Source organism: Semicossyphus pulcher, unplaced genomic scaffold (assembly GCF_022749685.1).
Source record: "Semicossyphus pulcher isolate SPU_LCO1_2020_fin unplaced genomic scaffold, fSemPul1.0.p SCAF_6, whole genome shotgun sequence".
Classification (NCBI taxonomy): Eukaryota; Metazoa; Chordata; class Actinopteri; order Labriformes; family Labridae; genus Semicossyphus; species Semicossyphus pulcher.
Window position 1 is genome coordinate 10988724 of NW_027211737.1, and position 21279 is coordinate 11010002.

Consider the following 21279-nt stretch of genomic DNA (forward strand, 5'->3'; position numbering starts at 1 on the left):
GGTCTCCTTATTTGCATAATTAACTGTTGACACTAACTGTGCTTAATGAAGGCCTATTGAAGTCATTGACCCTTTTACACAGCCAGCCCCTGGGAATGAGAGGCTCCTCCGGCAAAGGTTAAAACAATGTGTCTGGTTAACTTCCGACAAACGCGCCGAAACGCCCCAAAGTCTCAAAGATTCATGCTCAATAGAAGAGGTTATGGCACAGAACGACCTGCGATTTCCCAGACCTGAAATATCACCAGATGTTTGGCTTTGGCGTCTCAACCCTCATTATCGTGTTTTTTTGTACAGAATTTGGTCAATCATCCAATTTTCTTGTAACACCCAAGCTGAGTTGTGAAACAGTATCAAATGGGTAATTTTAGATCAGTACTGTGATCCAAACAATGCTGCACACATTGTTTCCTCTGTTGTGGACATGGTCACGAGGATTTTTAGTAACAGTGATTTCCATTAAAAGTCTCACTTGAAACGTTGATTGGTTAAACGCCGTAATGGTCTCCTTATTTCATTTGTCAAAGTCTTGTTATTTTATTAGATTAAAGTCAGACAGGAGATGACACAGTATTTAATCTGTCATGTTATAAACAAAAAGTGACTTTTGTAAAGATCTGCAAAAACAGTGCTAATTAAGTGTATATAAGTAAAGTACCTTCCACCCTGGTATGTAACAAAAAAACAGGGGCTCTGTGATTAGAATAAATGATATTTACTATAGTGTTGTTTTGGGTGCGTGTTGTTTTTTAGTGTGCATGTGTAAGTCTTTTATTAGAGGAGGGTGGCACCAGCCACTTTTTAGCCATAAAAACCCCAGAAATCAAGTGAAAGCAGACAGTGTGTAAAGTAGAGGTGTGTGTTTAGAGAGGGCTGTGGCCTGTGCTGCTGTTGTGGAAAACACACTAAAACACTGACAGACCACTTAGTATATGGCTGTGATCCCTTTATACGGCCTTGTAAATAGGCTCATTCACGGCTTTGTATTTCTGTAAAAAACGCAGTAAAATCTGAACTACATTTGCACCCTGTAACATGAATTTAAACAATGATTGGTTGACAGATTTGTTTTTTTTTTATTTAATAAGGAAATGTGTGAATATTACACGTTTTCTCAAAGTAATATCTTTTATAAAGTGTTGGTATACAGGCAATCTCGGATCCCATCAGCTATAGTCTGACGAGGATATAGCCTCTGGGCACAACGGTGAACATGCCAGGGCATGTAGCCGATAAACGACTTCCTTTTCCATGTGCTGCATTGTTTACAGAAAAAGAAGCCGTTTTTCCTGTGATTGACTTTAATTAACGGGTCTTACCTTTGTCAAAATTGCAACATCATGATGCAGATTAGTAAAAAGTAAAAATGAAGCTTTGTCAGGTCTGTCGTCAAGAGGGGAAGAAAACTACTTTTAAGATGCTCGTTTGTTGAAAGGAGGTGGGATCGATCATTTCTGATGCATTCGAGGAAGTCGGGAAATGTGATTGCGGAACGGCTTTTGTGACACAGCGTCAGGGAATTTATCTCAAGTTGAATTTTTAGATCTAGAAAAAATTGTTAGCTGTTAGCATGCAGAAGTTTATAGAGATCAGTAAGAAGCTAAATCATTGTCAGATGACGCTGACGGGAGTTGGGATGTCATTACGGCTGATTACCTTCCGCCTGCTTTTGCTCTCTGTTGACTGTTTTTCCTGCATACGCTGCAGACTGCAGATACGTGATTGGTCAATATTACTCAGACTACAAGCGTACTACAAACAGAAACCAGAACATTTGCATTTGAAAAATTGAGTTCAAATTGCTCTCTTCATGTTAACCACAAATATTCAATAATGCACACATGAGGGAAAATTTGTCACAATGTGTCAGAGCTCTCACGCCTTTATTATAGACTTTGTGAAGTGATTGATTGGGGATGATTATCATTTCATCATGTCATGTGAATATCCAAGCAATTTTTCTAAATAAATCTGAACAGACCTCCAAAAAACAGTCAAAAGGTCAAAATGAAAGTATTTATTAGTCCTTAAGGCGGTATTTAAGTTTGTGTTTCATGTTTAGTAACTGTCACAGTTTCCCATAGATGAAAGGAAATCTTGCACACAAGTGGTCACTCTGATTCATTGGAGAAGCATTCTAGTGCCGGGTGTGAACTGGAATCTGTCTCAACTGGACACAGACAAAGTCCATCTGGATACAAGTCACTGAAAAGGTCTTTGTGACCTGGAAAGACAAACTTTATGTAGTGTTTAAGCTCACTGTATAACTCTATATCTCTCAGGCACCTGCAAAGTATTATGGAAAGGATATGCACAATAAAATAGAGTAGCGCACATTTTGTCACATTAACTTGAGGGAATATTTTAGACCAGCATATTTTGGGTTGCAAAGAAACAAAAGCCATGTGTTGAAAAAAGTTGTCAAACATTACAGCACTGTAATTGTCGATTCTCCAGAATCCAGCTGTCTTTGATGTGGTATGACTAATTCTTCTTATGCTGCTGACACCACTGGGTGCTCCCTTAATGTCCAACAGTACTCAAGGATCACGATCCTTCTCTTCCTGAAAACGTCCCTCTGTTCTTCTCTTGACGTCAGTGTTTGCGGCGCGCTCCTATTAATGGCTTTTCCATTTTGTTGGTCTTAAAAGCCTCGAGAGGCCCGATCTACCATCCCCGTTCACGACTTCTTGCCATGTCGCCAGGGATTCTCCCGCCATGTCTGCAGTTTGTCACAGATCGGCAAAAACAGCTTTTCTCTCCCCCTCCCTCTTAATCTGCAGACTTTGACGTGTTCGACGAGGTCATTGGGGATGTTGTGAATGAGGATTGTGGCCCGGCCTTGTTTGTATGATGTGACGTGAGGCGTAGTTCCCTTTTTAAAGCATCAACATTTTCCGTATCCTGTGAGGGTCCGTCTCCATTCAGAAGCTTTTACACTTTGCACCCCTCCTCCTACTCATCAACCTAATTCTCGGCTACCGCCCAATGTATAAAAACAGATTTATTGTTCCGTTGGTCCCCATCAGGTTTTTTTTTTTTTGTCTCAGAGGGGCCTAGAAATAGTTAATGGGGAGGGGTCTTTCAGATTTAATGATAATGTCCTTAAGCTTGAAACTTTCCCACACTTGTTTGAGGGAGAACAGGGGCCCTTAGATCTGTTTTTATCAGAAATTGAGTTGGTCGTCGATGGATAGATGTATGATGTATGAAAATGTGCCATAACTGATGTAAGTGGGACAAGTGCCCTCCCCATCCACCCACCCTTTTTATGTCTATGAGTTGGGGCGCCCCCCACCCCCCTTGGTTCTCGCACACTGGTTTCGGGGCCTTCAAAAGGGGGCCCCTCAAGCTTTGATCCTCTACATGGGTGCGGAAAAACATCTTTTTGCCCTACACTGTGCCCAGGAAACCAAAGTTTTTGCTGCCGCCGTATGCTAATGTAGCCAAGCTAATCACCCTTCCCAGTTACAAGATTTATATACCATAATGGCGCCCAGTGGTACCCCCTCAATTCTGTGGCCCCTTATCTAGCCTCCGGATGTCCCATGGAGCAAAGGTGTCTTCTGTCTGTGAATGCAGCTGCCTTGCCACCACCTCAGCCTCTCGCTTTCTTTCACAAAAAGAGGGTGACATGAAAACAGTCCTGTGGGTGGGCCCCTTAATGCTGTCCCTCTCATTCTCTGCCTAATGTACTTTTCCAGTAAATGTCATGAAACACACTGGAGCTCCAAGGTGGACTCCAGACAGATAAATGTGTCGCGGAAAAAGCTGCGGCCCCTCAGTCGCCTCAGCATGTCTAGTGGAGCTGCTGCTGGGATTTTATTTCTCCTATCAATATCTCACCCATCAAAACATTTTCATAGTCTACTCATCATACGAGTGAGCTCTATCATTTCAACACATCCTTATTTATTCTTCCTATATCTTTGCTCTCTTTTCTTCCTTTCAGGCTGTTAAAATTTGAATTTAAATGGTGTTTGGGGACACAGAGCTCATGAACTTTGTTTCTTACAAATGTACAAATGTCCCCTTACCCACAAAGCGTGAGTAGCAAGCTATAGGGAAACGCTATTCAGCCCGAGTCTGTGCTGTGGCCCACTCCGGGCCCCTCTGAATGGGACAAAAGTGGAGCTCGTGTAGTGCTGGCTGAACTCGCCAGAGCACTTGGATCTGTCCCAGGTTTTCCTCAGGTGAACTCTAGTCCTGCGTGTTGAGAGGGGGAACATGTTCTTTCCGATAAAAGGGCAATAACTCAAAAGACAATCTATTTTTGTTCTTCTGAATTTGAAGTGTATGTGTTAACAGTTTATGGAGGTTTACTTGGAGATTATATATGTGACAAATGGAGATAAACACTGGCTTAAGAATTCCACTAAAAAAGGATGTCCACACTCCGCAACAAAAAAAGTTATGGATACTTTTTAAGAAATTCTGAGGGGCAGATTTCGGAGGTGCACTCCTGCTGAGGAATATAATTGTTTCTTCGGCGAGATACCGTCGTTCTGTTGTCTTTTAAGCATTAGTCTTTCCCTGAGGAAATCAGTGTGTATCTAGATATGCTTTTGAGCGTGGATGTGGCATAAGTTTGCTTTGACCTGATATATGGAAAATGGGCAGGTTTAATACTTGGGCTGCACAATATTGGATTTTTTGCCGATATGCCGATATTTTCCAACCCTTTTTGCTGATTGCCAATTTCCGTACGATATATAAGGCACATGTTTTTCTCCACCTAATTGCAGAGAACATCAAGTCTCCCCTGTAGTGGAATTGATATCATGCCTACTCTTGTTGTAGTGGCCAAAAACTGCCATAGACATGTTGCACCCTTCTTCACGCCTGACAGAAGAGGCATGGTGCAGGCAGTGCACGTGCAGACTCGCGGCGAGTTAATGTTGTAGCATTACGTCAAGCTTTTAGGAATCATCGAGCATTTAGGCAGAATTAAAGCGTTTCATCAGCGGAAAATATCGGCATCAGCAGATATGTCATTTTCAAGCCATAATCTGCAGATACCGATAACGTGCCGATAATATCGTGCATCCCTATGTAGCCTAATACCCAACATTATAGTGAAGCATGTTAAACTAGCTACCATATTAACACTAAATTGGGGCAATGGAAGCCTTTGCACACGTGCGTATAGTGTAGGAATGTTGATTAAAGCATCTGAAGGTATTATGGGTAACCTGTTGTTCTCTGATCTGTCTGCAGTGATTCAGGAAAAAGCAGACATTACATCAAACTGATGAATTCCAGTACGTGTTTGTGTGTCAGTATGTGTGTGCGTATGTGAACCATAGCAGCGGGCACTTACTGCCACATCCAGATGGTGCTGAAACAAACAGCGCTACGCTGTAGGACCCCTCAATAGGAGCGTCTAGACTGGTGCCTGACCAGACAGATACAGCCTCCCATCAAATTAGCGTTTGTCAGATTTATGGTAATGGTCCGCAACAGTCTTCCTGTCAGTGACATCAAGATTTACAACACTGACACCCACCCCCGCCCCCCCCCCGCCACACAAATACACACATACACATTTACACAATCCTCATTCTGAGCACTCCTATTATCCCACTGGCTCCTACAGATGCACCCTCCCCTGCTCCATCCTTCATCTTTTACACCCTACTCATTGCTACTGAACAACTCTTGCTCACCAACAGGCTGAGGAGTTGGCGACGAGGTTGTGTGTGTACGTCGGGGAGGTTAAGGCCATGAAGTTCCGCAGTCTCCTTCTCTAAAGACACCACAAACCCCAGTAGAAAAAGAAAGACCCACTCGGGGTGGCAAAACCACCCAAGCCCCCTCTGCCTCCCTAACAATGGCTTGTGTCAGGGTTTCCTGTTAATCCTCTGTGATGAAGCTTGAGTGTTTTCAGGGTGAAGGGGTTGGGGAGGAGGGTGAGGTGGTGGTGCATAGAAGCTTGCGGGGGGGTAGGGGCATACAAGGTTGGTGTAGTTTGGGGTGACCCACAGATACTGAGCCGTGAGAGTTTAGATGAAGGGATACATTATTGGCGGCGGAGGTAGCGCAGTGTAAGCGGAGGACGGACCGAGTGCCCCATGTATGTGGATTAGCGTCGCCCCCTCTTTCATGTCGACGTTTTTGGGTGGTAACTCGATCCCTGGGCCCTAGCACTAGTGAGCCCAGTGGGAAAGGCCTCCTGACAGATATCCCGTCCGTTCTCAGCCCAAATGTTTTTCCAAGGCTGCTCCTCCGCCTTTGATCTGACCTCCTCCTCAAACACGCAGGGTCACAAGCTACCATGTCAGGCCAGATAGGAGAAGACCAACACTGGAGCTGCTCACTGAAAAAAAGCAGGGGGGGGCCGCTCCAGGCTGCTGTCCAAAAATCTTGCCCCAAAGTCTAGACATGTCTTGGTTGTCTCTTAAAAAGTGGACTTTACGCTCCAGATGGTCACATCACCTCATGCCGTCAGATAGAACTCCACCTTGCACCTCGGTTTCTAAGCAGCAGGCGGTTCTTGTTGTCCTGCTTGTTTTTGGAACTTTGTGCTCTGTGTCGAAACTTAACATGTGGGAATGTTCTGGTGTCCGTCCTTACTGGAATTGCTGTTGTTAATTTAATTCAAGCTTTTGTTTCTTTGAAAATAGTTGAAAAACTTTGTTTGTTGCTAGAAGACGATAATTCAGTTACAGTAACTGCAATGCATTGCTTCTACCTTGCCAGTGCAATTGATGCAGTGTGTTCCAGCAGAAAGCTGGGGGGCGCTCTAACTTCACTCTGTGGCTTTCTCTGTGCGTGTGTGTGCACGCATGTGTGTGTGTGTGTGTGTGTGTGTTTTCCAGCTTGTCTCCTTGTCCAGACACCTTAGCATCAGGGCAATAGTGTTCGAGCTCTGAAACGAGGGCCAGACAGACAGAAGTGGGATGAATGAATTGGGTAGCGGGGTTGATAGGGAGAGAGGGAGGGATAGAGTGAGAGAGAGCGGGTGTTGTTGCTTCAGAATAAGGGGATGATGTGCCTGCAAAACAGTGACAAGCAAATCAGCTTTAAAGCAGGGCCTCCCCGTGCACACACAGACACATGGGCATAATGGGTTGTGGGTTGTTTTGTCGACTTAAGTAAGACACGGTCTACTTCACCAGACTGGATGTTGAGCTGGTGCAGACAGGGTCATCTTGTTATTGCTGTATGTCTGTCATTTCAGTCCAGTAGGTCTCTGTGATATTGTGTTTTAAGATGAAATGAACAGAATCAACGATATTCCACACAACTGGATGTGTGAGGCGTTGGAATTGGAGTGACCTGTATGTCCCAAATGTTCCAGTGTACTCTTTCAGCGTGTGTGTGTAGGTGTCTGTGTTTGTACAGGGATCTATTTCTGATGCGGGGGTAATGAATGGCACCTGTTTAGTGTCCTTAGTTGGCTATCATTTTTGAAGTGCAGTAAATCTTGTATTTCATCGCCCACAGCTACAGTTGAGAGCCTGTCACAGTGCTCCCTGCCAAATTCAGCATTTCGTTTGTTTTATCTTGCAATTAAGCTCTTAAGAAACCGGGCGATCTTTCCTGTGACGAGCATCGTGCCTCCGGTGTCCTCTGGCCGGCGCCCTCAGGGAGGGAAGTGTGGTGGTTTAGAGGGCTGCTTGAGGAGGTGTTATCAAAACATCAGGAGGACTCGAGCACCAAACATCGCAGTCTGAATATGTGTCACGTTATGAAGCCGACTAAAAAGGTGGTGGGTGGTTTTGGTGAGGTGTGCCGGGGTCCCAGGCCTGAAACCATCTGTGGTCTGTGCGGTAACAACTGAGCATGGGAAGAGTCCAGTGAGCAGCCTTGTGTGTCTAGCATGTCTCTCTCACCCCTTAACGAGAATGGCATGCAGTGCGCCCCACACACCCCCTTTCCCTCACTGTACTGAACCACACTGTGTCCCACCGTGCACCCCCCATCCAGCTTCAAAGCGGCAAATAACAACAACAACTGAAGGGGGGAGAAGATGAATGAGGATGAATGAATGTGCCCCTTCCATCCCCCCCTCTGCCCGTGCGGCCCCTCCACCTCCCCTGCTCTCCTCCACCCTTCCTTCCATCTCTGACAGACTGCCTTCCTGCACGCCCTTCTCTGCTCCCGCCCTCCGCTTACCCGGGGTCCTGCAGGCCTGTGTTATGACTGTGGCCGGTGTGTATTACACACATATCTGTTAGCGCCACTCCTCCGTTGGGACGCCCATATAAAGGACTGTCATTTCCAAAGGTCAGGAGTGAGCCCTGCACACAAGTGTTGTCCCGACACTTGGTCTGGAAAAATAAAAAGGGCCCAACGCTTGCCCGTCCGTGTCCTGTGTCTGTCTGCCTACGGCGGCTATGACTCCCAGAAGCAAGTGTCTCAGATGTCCTTTCCCTTTTCTCCTCCTCCTCTCTTCTTTCCTTTGCGTTCTCCGCTGTTGTTGGGAAATCAAGATGCCCAGCTGTGTCACTTGGCAGGCACGGAGGAAGTCATGGTTCGCATTTTGGTGTACGTAGCTATTGGAGATGCCTGGAGTTAAATGTGATACTGAAGTTTTTCACAGACATTATTACACTCATTAGCACCATCACTGTGCAAACAGATCAGTTGATGTGTACCCTACCTTTCCAGAGGAAGTGTGCCGTGCTCCGCGTGTGTGGAGAAAGGACACGACTCATTGCATTTATTTTTAGTGCAAAGGTTTTTGTTTTTGAGGTTAATGCCAAACAGAGTGTGTGACACAGATTTCCTTTAGCCATAGTTTCCAGATTAACACCCCGTTTTTTATGACAAAGTGCAAAATGCGGTCAAGATGTATGCACAGTGCGGTGACTGAGTCATCAGGAACTTTCTGCCTATAAACCAGAGCACTATAATTATTTTTTGCAGCCTTGTAGGAATTTTCGGTTAACTCCCAGAGTGGATTGTTTTCAGCAAGATGATGGTCTGATGTCTAATTTCCACCCACTCAACATCCCCTTAATTCATGTATACGCCTTGTTGCTGGAATTTTCCACTGGCAGTTAAGATACTGATGAAAGAAGTCAATCATTAATGATCACTGACAAACCATGCACTCAATATTTCAACATGATTTTCCCTCAAAATTTCATTACGGAGCAACAATTTTTCTTATTTTGCACATACCGTGCAAACTGTGTTTTCTGTCTGATGTCCAGGCCCTCAAAACTGTTTCATATTAAATTTTTATGGCTGCATCATTAGTTCAACTGGAAATTTCATTTGACCTGTTCATCATCATTATTACTTTTTAGTGTTATTTTTGGAAACATTTGCAATAACTCACCTTTGTTAATGACCATGGAGTTCAATGTTAGCACCTTCTGCAAAGTCTATCTCTCTATCCAAAAATCATCTTCCAGATCAGTTAAGTGTGATGAAGTGTGGAATTTAAGTTTGGATAATGTTAAGCAAACACCTGGATAGACACAATAAACTAATGATCCCAATGTCTGCTAACCTTTCACGGCAGAGCAGTGGATTTATTATATGCTTGTCCTGAGTGTTCCAGCACAAACATGAGTTGAAGCTGCACATCTGTGTCGCTGTTTGAAAAGCATGCAGGAATGTATTTATGCATTTATATATGTAAATCAGAATGCACATACATGCAGCACATCATTGTTGCAGATTAGGCAATAAGGAGTATTTGTTGGCCATGTATCCTTTTATGACCTGTATTTATTTCTCGACTGAAGCAGGGAGAAAACCAGCCCATAGAAACAGGAATCACGTTGGAGTACCTCCGTTTGGGACATGCTGTCATGCCACTGCCCGCTTTCCTGTCCTGTGGTGTCTCGCTGGTAGTCAGAGAGTACGAGCGGTGAAACACGAACTAGTCTGCTGCGGTGGTGGCGGCTTCCCTCTAACCCACATTTATTACCTCTAAAAATACAAAGTGGTTTTCTAAAAAGAGCCTGGCTCCTGTTCTGTCCAACCACGTCAGGTGGATTTGTAACATGATGGGTTGTGACTCATTGACAAAACAGTTTTTCATAACATTTTTCAACTCCGACTGAACCCGTCAGTTTGAAGCCATCCAACCCTGTGCCTCAAACTATTTCCATTTATGTACCGTTCATATATCCGTGGACGGGTCATGTGTTAAGAGTATGCAAATCAACAGAAGGTCAAGTGAGGTCAGCAGGCTCCGCGGTGGTAAAGCTATAGCATATGGTATGACTTACAGTCATGTTATAGGGAAAACAGTGGAGGAAAAAGTCCCTTTTATACCTCAGATATGCTTTTAAACAGTGAATATGGGCTCTACTGTCATTTACATGATTAAATCAGATCAGCCTCCGTGCAGTGTTGGACCTTCTCTGACCTCTCCTTACACAACCACTGGTCGACCAGCAGTAGTGTCCCCAGCTTCTGTTCTTGCCTGAGCCTTGGTCCGCTGCCAGGAGGCCCAGTTATGTCACCCATTACATTTCCTGACATCTTTTTCACATCGAGCTCCAGAGGGCCTGTTTTTTTTTTCCTCTTTCTGTCGTGTATCTTTTAAGGAGACTTTCATCTGAAAAATGCAGCCTGGCTGCGTAAGTTATATTTATAATCGTCAGGGTTTCTCATTTACATAAAGCCTAGCTAATCAGCTTTCACAACAACAGTGAGGTAATGTCTGGGCAGGTCTTTCGGGGAGGCACAATTAAAACATGTCCAATCCTATAAGAGGCAGCCAATCAATAAAGTCTAGGAATGGCAGACTTTTTTATGGAGAGTGTTTTGGCTCTGAGTTGCAAAGTTTTATTGGTTTTTCTTAAAAATTGAAGGTAGCCTCATAGTAGTTTAGTAGATACCTTAAAAAAAGGAGGTACGCCTCCATGGGCACATGTTTTTCTATGTGACCGCACATGTGAGAATATTTTAAGTCACCTCCAGTAGATGCGAACATACTGTAAATCAGTCTAACAGCATTTAGGGAACTGTTGACTGTGTGCATTGAATTCAATTTCCACTTTTAATCTCAGCTGTTTGTCTGGATGCCTTTCAGATTTATGGAGGTAGTCATCATTGGACTCGTTTGAGCTCTCAGTCTCAGTGACACAGCACGCTGACTCTCAGATCATTGACTGTGGGGTTGACAGGGAGGGGTCTGTCTCGAGGTAAGCAAAGGCATTTGGACATATTTATTTTTCTCCTGTGAGTCTTTTGAGCAAGCTCTCCTCGTCAATCTTGTGCTGTCAAAGAAGGGCCAGAGGTGGGAGCTCCCATCCCTCTCAATCTCACAGGGCCTGCTGTGTACACAGGGACCCCAGGGTCAGGCCCTGGATGCTCCTTTCACTGTTGTGAAATCTGCACTGTACAAGGAGGGAGAGGTGCTGGGAGTTGTCCTGTCTATCTGCTCCCACAAAGCCAGCAATGCAGCAGCTCTTTCTGTGTCCTTCTTGTAATCATTTTATATGAGGCTGAGTAAATAACAGTCATCTAATTCATAGCAACTTCAAAGCCCCTCCAGATCTTCCATCTCACCTCATCTCAACCCTTCGCTTCCTCTGTAAGACCAACTGTCAGCTCGGGGATTGACAGCTGCAGGGCAGATTTTACCTTCGACAGAAATCTTTACATGTACTTTCAGGGCAGGAAGGCGGGGGGCAGAGGCGGCCAGGGGAGAAGAAAGCAAGAAAGAGAATAGAATGACCTCATCAAACCAAGTTTTTACATGTGTTCCCCCATCTGACGCGCGTGTGTTTCTGATCTTACCGCTTCTCTGGAAGAGGAGAATGTTTCCTGTTTGAGCAGACTGGCGGGTTCACCGAGGAGTCGGGGGGGTAGGGTTGCTCAGCCGGCGTCTGGTTCTGTTGAAGCAGATTCCCCACATCTCCATCAAACAGCAGCTCTGTTTTGGCACGGCTCTGAAAACTGACCCTGGTGGTCACTGATGTCTGAGGGGTATGCGGAAGGATTGAGACTGCAACACTGCAATGGTTGTATGTCGTAGCGATCGCTGCCCGTCTGAGGAACATTCTTGTGCGTTTTTGGTGAATTAACGCCCCGACAAGAAGTTAGCTAAGGTCTACATAAGAAGTTTGCTCTTGTCGTCGTGCTCTGAACCTTAATCTTGAACCTTTCCCAAAGATACTTGAATGTTGATACTGAATATTTGTTTATCCTCGCATTTGTTTATATCTGCTCTCCCTGTTTTTAATGGCGTGCCCGAGCACACCTGGAGAATGTGCGCACAGATGTGAAGCAGTTCATGTACACTTGCGTGCGTGTGTTTTCCTTCCTGTCAGAGTCTTTGATTGAACAGAGTCGCCGTGTGTTGAACGGGGTCGTCCCCTGACAAGAGCAGTAAGCAATCTTGTGTTGATGTTCTTCCACCTGAAATGTGATCTAGTGTGTGTGTGTCTGCCTTACCTTGTCCAGACTGGTTCCTGTCTTGCTAATAAAAGAGATCTTCTTTTAGTTTTGGATACTGATCTCTCCACACAAGTTTAAAGACCTCATTCACGGTTCACACTGCATTTGCCCCTTAATGTCTCACAGCAGGTCCTCAGTCCCCGGCCGTGATTCATGGAGTGACAGGTCTGCCTTTGGCCGCCATAAGGGCCCAGTCAGTCAGGGTCTACACACACACTCACTGCAGACAAAAACATGTTACGCCGGGGCCTAGATGCGTGCGTCTAACACTCCTAGTCCCTGTCACAGATCGTTTCATGTAGACTTTTACTCCGTGTGACATAATTACGTTAAATCATAAAAATGAAGCATCGTGTGGTTTTTCCCTTTGTCCTGGCTCTTTCCAGTTTTATACTTTTTTGGTGCTTAAAAATGCCTCCTCTTACATCATCTGACAATCTGGAAGTGTTTTAATATACCAGACCTGTTTCTGAGTTCCTTCTTCATCATACTAAGACAGCTGTAATGCCCTAGAGCCATGGTTCTCAATTGGTGGGTCGGGGACCCAAAAGTGTGTCGCGGAGCTGTTTTCGGTGGGTCGCAGACGTGAGCTTGAAAAAAAAAAAAAGTTGTGGCAAAAAGTCGATGCTGCGCTTTTATTTTGAAGGTTCTTTGCACTGTCCCTGCTGGTCATTTTGGTTGACTGTTATACAGTTGTGACTGTGAAGTTGACATACGGTGATGCACCATTTTTTATTAAATAAATTGAAGTGGTTGGTGGTGGTGGCTGAGGTTAGACCAGCTGAGAACCACTGCCCTAGAGAGTCTTCTTGCAGGAGTTTATACCCAGAAAATTCACTTTAAGGGCAGAACTTCTATTGATTTCAAATGCGTCTTAATCTCTTCCCTATCAGTCCCAGGTTGTGATTTTTGTTCTAATGTTTTCATTGTTTTTTCTGTGCATTTTCAGTGTTTCCGGGCACTGTGCTGTAAAGGACCTCCGCCGCCGAGACCAGAGTATGACGTGGTGTGCATCGGCCTGACAGGTGCTGGAAAAACCAGCCTGCTCTCACGCCTCTGTAGTGAGGGCAGCGACGGCATCGTACCCACAACAGGTATGTTCATATAACGTGTGGATCAAAAAGAAAAAAAGAAAAGTGTATGTTTTTGTACTGAAGCGTGCACCGCCCCCTCCTACACATGTGCACTTCATGTTTTAAGAACACGCTGTCCTCTGTATTAGAATCACAGATAGATAACGTATCCATGTATTCCAGCTCTCCAACAGGGGGAAGCATGTCTTCAGTGCTCATGCCAGAAACACTCTAGTGTGTCTCACCAGTCAGTACTCAGCTTCTTTCTTATGGTCAAGTGGGAAGCTGGTGTTAAGCATGTCCAGAAGAGGAGGCTTTAGGGTTAGTGCATCATTCTCTTGGTAGTCAACGCTCTGCTTTCCATATACGCAACACAATCCCTCAAGGATACTGACATGCCTCTTTCCCCCCTTGGCTTTGTCAGCAGTCAGCTTTGAGCTGTTGCAGAAGTTCCATTTTAGATTTAGCCTGTGTACTTTCACCAGGAGAAGCTAAATATAAAGTAATTCCCAAATGTGCTGCCTTTAAGTGTGTGTGTGTGTGTGTGTGTGGCAGGGGATGGTTCAAGGGAGTGAACACCTGTCTGCGTCTGCCACTGAGGAGGCCTTAATAGATAAAATATGTCGATTACTTACCTTGGCAGGGAATAATTTGAGCGTACTTATCTGAAAAGAGATTTAGCTGTCAGCACCGTCTGCGTCTGCCAACATCTACAGAGGGAAGATAATGAAGAGCAATGAGGGGGAAGTCTCCTGCGTTTCTCCCCCACTTCTTACTTCATGATTTTGCTCTGTTGTAATGTGCTTAAAAACCACATTTAGCAGTTAATTCAGATGATGATAAATCATAATCTGATGTCTCTGCCATCTCTCCTCCTGTTTGTGGATGTTTCCAGGAAATGAATTCCCACCATGACAATTTAGCATAATTTGTGCAACATTAAATCTCTTCCTTCAGTGGGTTTCTTTACTATTTCCCACCGTATGCAACCGCAGAAACACACCACATAATAAATATGGTAGCACTTCAGGCATAAGTTCTATCCTCCACTAACTCCATCACAGAACAAAACCTTTTTCTGTTTAGCTTTTCTTGTTTTTCTGTTTTGCTAACCCCGGACCACACAAAGTGTTATTTTCTTCTGTTTTTGCAACACAAATCTGCAGTCAGTCCGAGTTGTGTTCACCAGCTGGCCGCTTGGAAAAGGTACACCAAATATCCTGAGGAAACGATATGATAAAGTGGAGTGTTTTAAATTCAATTTTCTCAGCATTGAAAGGAAATCCAGGGAACATTCCTAGAAGTTGACTCTGTGCTGTCCAAACACACACACACACACACACACACACACACGCACGCATACACACACTCTATCATTGCAGAAATTGATTGTCATTTTCCTCCTCACAGGTTTCAGCATTAAAGCAGTGCCATTTCCAAATGCCATCTTGAATGTAAAAGAACTTGGAGGTAAGAAACGCATGGCCTGCATCACTCAGTAAAACCCTCACAATAATATAATTCGCCAATTTCCTCTTTGGGCACAGGAAGCCCACAGTGTAATCTGTGAGTGACTCTTTGTTAGGTGAGCTATGATTCTTGTGGGTAAAGAGTCCATTGGCCCCTGCACTGACTTCACAGCTTATCTGGATGTGGTTTAGGAAGGAAAAACTGTATTGTAAATACGCATATCTACATAAGTAAATACATTTGAAAACAATTACAAGTGGAGACTACTGAGTGGCTGTTTCTTTACAGTTAAACATATTAGGATAAAGTTTTAATCTTGAAGATCTCAGTTTGGTTCTCTTTGGCGGCCCCTATGGCGATAAACGGTAATTGTGGGAGCACACTTCCCAGATATCCAGACAGTGTTGCATGTGTGACGTCCACACTTGGCTCCAGTTGTAACTCTTGATTTTCCTCGCTGACGGTCGCTTTCCTTTTTAGACTGTTTGCCTTCATCTGAGCGTCCAATTTGTTTCTTTTTCTTTGGATTTTCACTTATTGTTGAAGTTGTATCTGTAGTCATCCATCTTTTCTTTGTTTGTTCAGCCATAGTAGATTACTGTTTACTCGCAACACTTGCAGAGAGCGGCAAAGCAGCCGCTTAGCTCCGCCTACCCTCTCTGGCAGACCAACCACTGCTGGGTGATGGAAAACGCGTCACTAACTGGGCGCTGCTTTTGATTTTTTCCATGAAGTCGCCAACGAGACCCAGTCTGTAATAGTGAGAATGCAAAGGCTTTCATCAGTGTCCCACAGGCTCAATCCCCATTGTGTTACCTCATTCGGTGATGGAACAGACATTTATTTAAATGACCATCTTCGAGATTATAACTTTAATATTGTAGAGAATACAGTTGAATCCATCATTGACCTTTAACAGGTTATTTCTGCACACTGCACTAAACTTTGACCCCCTTTTGATCAGATTAAAGAGCATAACTGACTGAATGTTTTATTGCCACCAAATCTCACATGACTCACATGTATATTTTGCTCCGTTCAAAACACGTTTCAATGCTTCACTTTTAACATGATCACACTTGTTCTGATACCGTCTCATCTCTCAACATGAACTGTGTATGCCAAGGATGCAACAGCATGTTTCTGTTTTTTTTTTTTTACCTCCAGTAGCATCACACCTTTCGGTCACAGACTGACATTTGTGTACAGACGTCAGACCTGCTAGTGTGTTTTGATGTGGCTGTACAATCTGCACCCTGTTATTCCTGGAAATGCAACGCACTCAAGGAAGTGGTTTAATAAGCACAGATGAGGGCTCCGGAGGTGGAGATCTGTAAACAGAACAAATGCAACGGGAGGCTTCCAGTCCTTAAAGGGAGCCGCAACAGAGGAATAAATCAGTGCTATCGCTTCCCCCACACGTCACTGAGTCACTGAGAAAATTAATAGTTTGAATTTATGTTGTTTTCTGCGCACTACAGGCCCATGACAGGTGCAGTGCATGTTTTTGGAGGATCACCCAACCTAGCCTCCTGAAAAGACGAAAAACATACACTAACAGCCCTCAACACAGACACACACACACACACACACACACACACACACACACACACATAAAGAGGCACCGAGGGACCACCAACGAGGGTGCTACCAAATTTGGACAGAGCGCATTAGGGGGTTTTCAAAAGAGGTTTTTCTGGATTGGTTCAAAGCCAGTCTAGTGGGACATTATTGTGGTTGGAAAAACACGGGTCCCATGGATGACACGTTTGATTTAGAAGTTAGTATAGGCTGCCACCGCAGCTAAGGATGATGAAACCGGTTCTCTTCTTCTCCTATCCCCCCTGCTTGGACCCTTACCCCCTTTTCTCGTAAATACACAGAGCGATTTATGGTGCCATCCGTTATGGACTGGTTGGAGAGGGTAAAAACAAGCATGTGATGTTTTGACGCCTACTTTCTCGGAGCGCAGCTTCAGATGTAGGTTTCAGTCTGAGGTAAATTATGCCTTTTGTTTGGGTGGATGAAGGCAAACTCCTCTAGTTAGAAATGTATGACGTCAATGTGGAGTCTGGAGAGTCGGTGCTCTTTCATAATGGTCCTAATGAGCCTTTCAGGTTGTTTTCTGAGGAGCACAACCCCTTTTTCCGCACTATTTGTAACTTACTCAACACTTCCCATTTTGTGTCAGTAGTCTTTTTTTCCCGCCTTTCCCTATGGCTTTTAAACAAGCAAACATGCCTGGTTTAGTTTTATGTTGTTTTGCACTGCATCAGTGATGCAGAAAGATGATACAATGTGTGACGCACAGAAATCAGTACCCCAAAGAACTTGCTTTGCACAATACCTTTGTGGCTGGCCCTCTTCACTAAGGCAAGGGAAGAAGCGCTTGTTGCAAAGCATGAAGGAGTGAAGCACTTCCACGTATTTCCTTCCTCTCCCACCAGAGAGCCCATTGAATGTCAATTAGGTGTTCTCCCTTTACAGTAAGACATAGAAAACAGTGTTGCATATTCAGGTTACCTTATGTGCTGGAGATGGGGAACAACATTTAAGGTACAAACGCAGATAATTAACTACCCGTCAGTGTTTGCTCCTGTTGGTAGAACAGTTTAAACTCACACACTCCTCACCCTTTTAAAGCAGTTATTCTAACCTTGCTCTTTGCTTGGCAGGCTCAGCCCGATTATTGCTCAACCCACTTCTTGGAGACAAACATGGTTCAGGTTTAACAGGAGGAGGGCACATGGGAAACAAGGAAATGTTAAGGTCAACACCTTTGGCGCACGGAGAAATCTTGCACACAGCAAAGAGCAGAGAGTGACCCTGACATGGCACGTGGAGCTGCTTTAGAAGCCAAGCCGTTAAAATGTTGCAGAGCACGGACCCAAGAAGGCGTGGCTGACTCACAACTGTAATTTGTATTGTTGCTAAGCCTGATAATGCATTTGAAACTCTCCCTGCCTCGAGTGCACCGGGCCAGATCGTCATAAGCCCAAGCTGTCCTGTAAAGCAGAGGCACAAAGCAGCTTATGTGCACACTGATGTATGGTTGCCGGGAAATGATTCAGACCGGGCTATATGTTTGCCTCACTCATGCATTTGTCATTGGGGTCCCTGCTGTCTCGTTTTACTCTCCGTCTCATCTTCAACGCTGGTCTCCCTTCCTCTCCCCTCTGCCTCTCGTCCCTTCTTCTCTGACACGTTGCTTCTGGATTTCGTTATTTGTTCCATCTTGTCAAGCTCTCCTTCTTTATTGATTTGAGCACATTGCCTGGCCTTGATAAACTCGCTGCCTTACAGTCATTATCAGGCAGGACATGTCTCTTTTGTCATCTGGTGTGTTTACATGCTTGTAAATCATGCAGTTTAGTTCAGCTTTCTGCGCTGCCCTGATTTCTTAAATAGGATGAAACCTGGTTAATACTGACTTTTCATAGAGAACTGTATGTTCTTGCATGTGCATCACAAAAAACTGGCAAAGTATTGCTGTGACAGTAGTGTGGCAGGATGAAATTCCAATTCTAATTAATTCCAAAGTCCAATTCAGGCTTAAACTGGAATGAATACATCACAGCTTCACTGCAGACTGTTGGTATGAATCAGACACATGTGCATGCTGAAAGACAAACTGTGTGGTCTTTACTGTTTAAAAAACAAGTCATCATGCTGCAGTGTCACATTTAATTAATTTACTTGAATATATGAACCTTCATTTAGAACATTTGTTTAGAGTCAGGGGGAAATCATATTATGCCTACACCAGCACTGCGAGGCAATATGACCTGAGAAGCACTTTGTACTGCTCACTTTTCAGACTGTTTGCCTTCATCTGAGCGTCCAATTTGTTTCTTCTTCTTTGGATTTTCACTTATTGTTGAAGTTGTATCTGTAGTCATCCATCTTTTCTTTGTTTGTTCAGCCATAGTAGATTACTGTTTACTCGCAACACTTTCAGAGACCGGAAAAGCAGCCGCCTAGCTCCGCCTACCATCTCTGGCAGACCAACCGCTGCTGGCTGATGGAAAACGCGTCACTAACTGGGCGCCGCTTGTGATATTTTCCGCGAATGTCACCACAGACACCCACTCCATAATAATACATATACTACTAGTATAACTAATATATACTGCAAATGCAAAGGCTGTCATCAGTGGGCCATAGGCTCAATCACCACTGTGTTACCTCTTTCGGTGATAGACAGTGACTTAACAGACATTTATTTAAATGAAAAAGTTTGAGATTTTTACTTTAAATTAAATAATCTGAAGATTTAATCTGGATTTACAAACACGACATAACTATGTGTATTCATTCTAAGATTTCCAGCACAGAGAGATGGATACACATTTATTGAATCAGCAGGCAGCAAAATAAAAGCCCTCTGCACTCATCTGAATAAAGTATCATTCTAATGAAGAATTTGACATCCGTCCGTCTTCAGCCTGACGGACATTTGTTCCCCAGCTGGTGCCAGGTATGGGGATTAGGTGGGAAGGGCACCTCCGGGGACACAGGGAGAAATCTATTTAGTGTGTGTCTGTCTGGACAGTCACATGACGTCAAGTCTAGACGGACCATTTCCCAGTGTGCATTCATGCCACGCAATGACCGCTGATGAAGAAGTGGTTCTCATAATCACCACTTGTTGATGTCGTGGTACAGTGGTGAAAAAACACTTGTGGTCACAGATACTTTTTACTGTTCCAGTGGAAATCAGACAATTTCTATGAAAGGATGTTTGCTTCCTTGTGCCAGTTAAAGTGCTTTTATTTGTAGATGAGACTGGGTCTGCGTGTGAACACATGTGATGCATGCTGTGTGTTTACATCCACTGACAGTCCATCGTATTCACATACAGATAAGGCAGAGAACATTACAGAGCATTAACCAGTTGTCTCTGCCCACCAGCAGCCAGACGAAGTATGTGAGCACATCTAACAACAAAACCACGACGTGGTACTCATCACAGCCCCAATGTGCTTCTTATTACTATCAAACAGGACCACAGTGTGTGTTACTTTGCCCAGCAGGGAAGCTTTTGCTTTGCATTGGAAAAGAACTGACCAGAATTGAAATAATTTGTAAATTGTCATTTGGGTTTAAAGCAGATGCTGGGAGTCGCAGACTGTTCTGATTTTGGAGTTCTGAGGGCAGACATGTAACTGATCTCTATTTGGGGCCTCATTCAAGAAAATTACTCTATCTGCTGTTGGTTTTTTTGGTTATATTGGGTGAGTGGTGCATCATAGACACTTTAAATGGCCACTGACATCCTGAAATACATCATCCAAACCAGCTCTTAAAGTAATAATCTCGAAGATTCTCAAAGTCTCTATCTATCGCCGAATGAGGTAACACAATGGTGATTGAGCCTATGGCCCACTGATGAAAGCCTTTGCGTTTGCAGTATTACAGACTGGGTGTCTGGTGGGACTTTCACGGGAAAAAATGCCAAGCGGCGCCCAGTTAGTGACGCGTTTTCCATCAGCCAGCAGTGGTTGGTCTCCCAGAGAGGGTAGGCGGAGCTAAGCCGCTGCTTTTCTGCTGTCTACAAGTGTTGTGAGTAAACAGTAATCTACTATGACTGAACAAACAAAGAAAAGATCGATGACTACAGATACAACTTCAACAATAAGTGAAAATCCAAAGAAAAAGAAACAAATTGGACGCTCAGATGAAGTCAAACAGTCTGAAAAGGAAAGCGACCGTCAGCGAGGAAAATCAAGAGTTACAACCGGAGCCAACCGTGGACGTCACACATGCAACACTGTCTGGATATCTGGGAAGTGTGCTCCCGCTATTACCGTTTATCGCAACAGGTGCCGCCAAAGAGAACGAAACTGAGATCTTCGAGACCAATCACTTTAAAGTAAAAAATTCGAAACAGGAGCAATTCTATGTTGACGATGCATATGCACTATTAGGTGAATTGCAATAACTTGAGAATACATTTGTGTTAATGGTAGGACAATGAGGACGTAACCATGTGGAGTAAAGTAGAATGTAAAAAGGTGCTGTTATTACTTTAGGAGGAAAATGGCTTACCCACAGCCACATTATTTGCATACAATAACACAACTTATTTTATCCCAAATATTTAAAAATGCCACATTTCCGTAACGCAGATTTGACATAATTGAAGCCAGATTGAGCAGAGATTATGAAGAGCTTGTAAATAAATGAAAGGGATTGACGTGTGTTTGAGGCCAGGCCTCACACAGGAACTGTTTACTTAGAAACAGACACTGCTGAGACTGCAGGTTGATGGGTGTATCAACAGCTGAAGTGTTTTCCACCTCACTCCAGCCGCAGCTCATTCCTCGATGAAGTAAGCAAACTTTATGACGAGAGGCCTCCCTCACCA

The 21279-nt window shown here is 44.2% G+C and overlaps 1 protein-coding gene across 1 annotated transcript in view; it reads left to right on the top strand.

Moving 5' to 3' along the window:
• LOC138610361 (ADP-ribosylation factor-like protein 15) overlaps positions 1–21279 on the top strand; it is a 105653-nt gene that overhangs the window by 30020 nt on the left and 54354 nt on the right. The window contains exons 2-3 of the mRNA XM_069683101.1: positions 13319–13463; positions 14853–14912. Coding sequence (XP_069539202.1) covers positions 13319–13463; positions 14853–14912 — 205 coding nt within the window. The remainder of the gene's footprint in view (positions 1–13318; positions 13464–14852; positions 14913–21279) is intronic.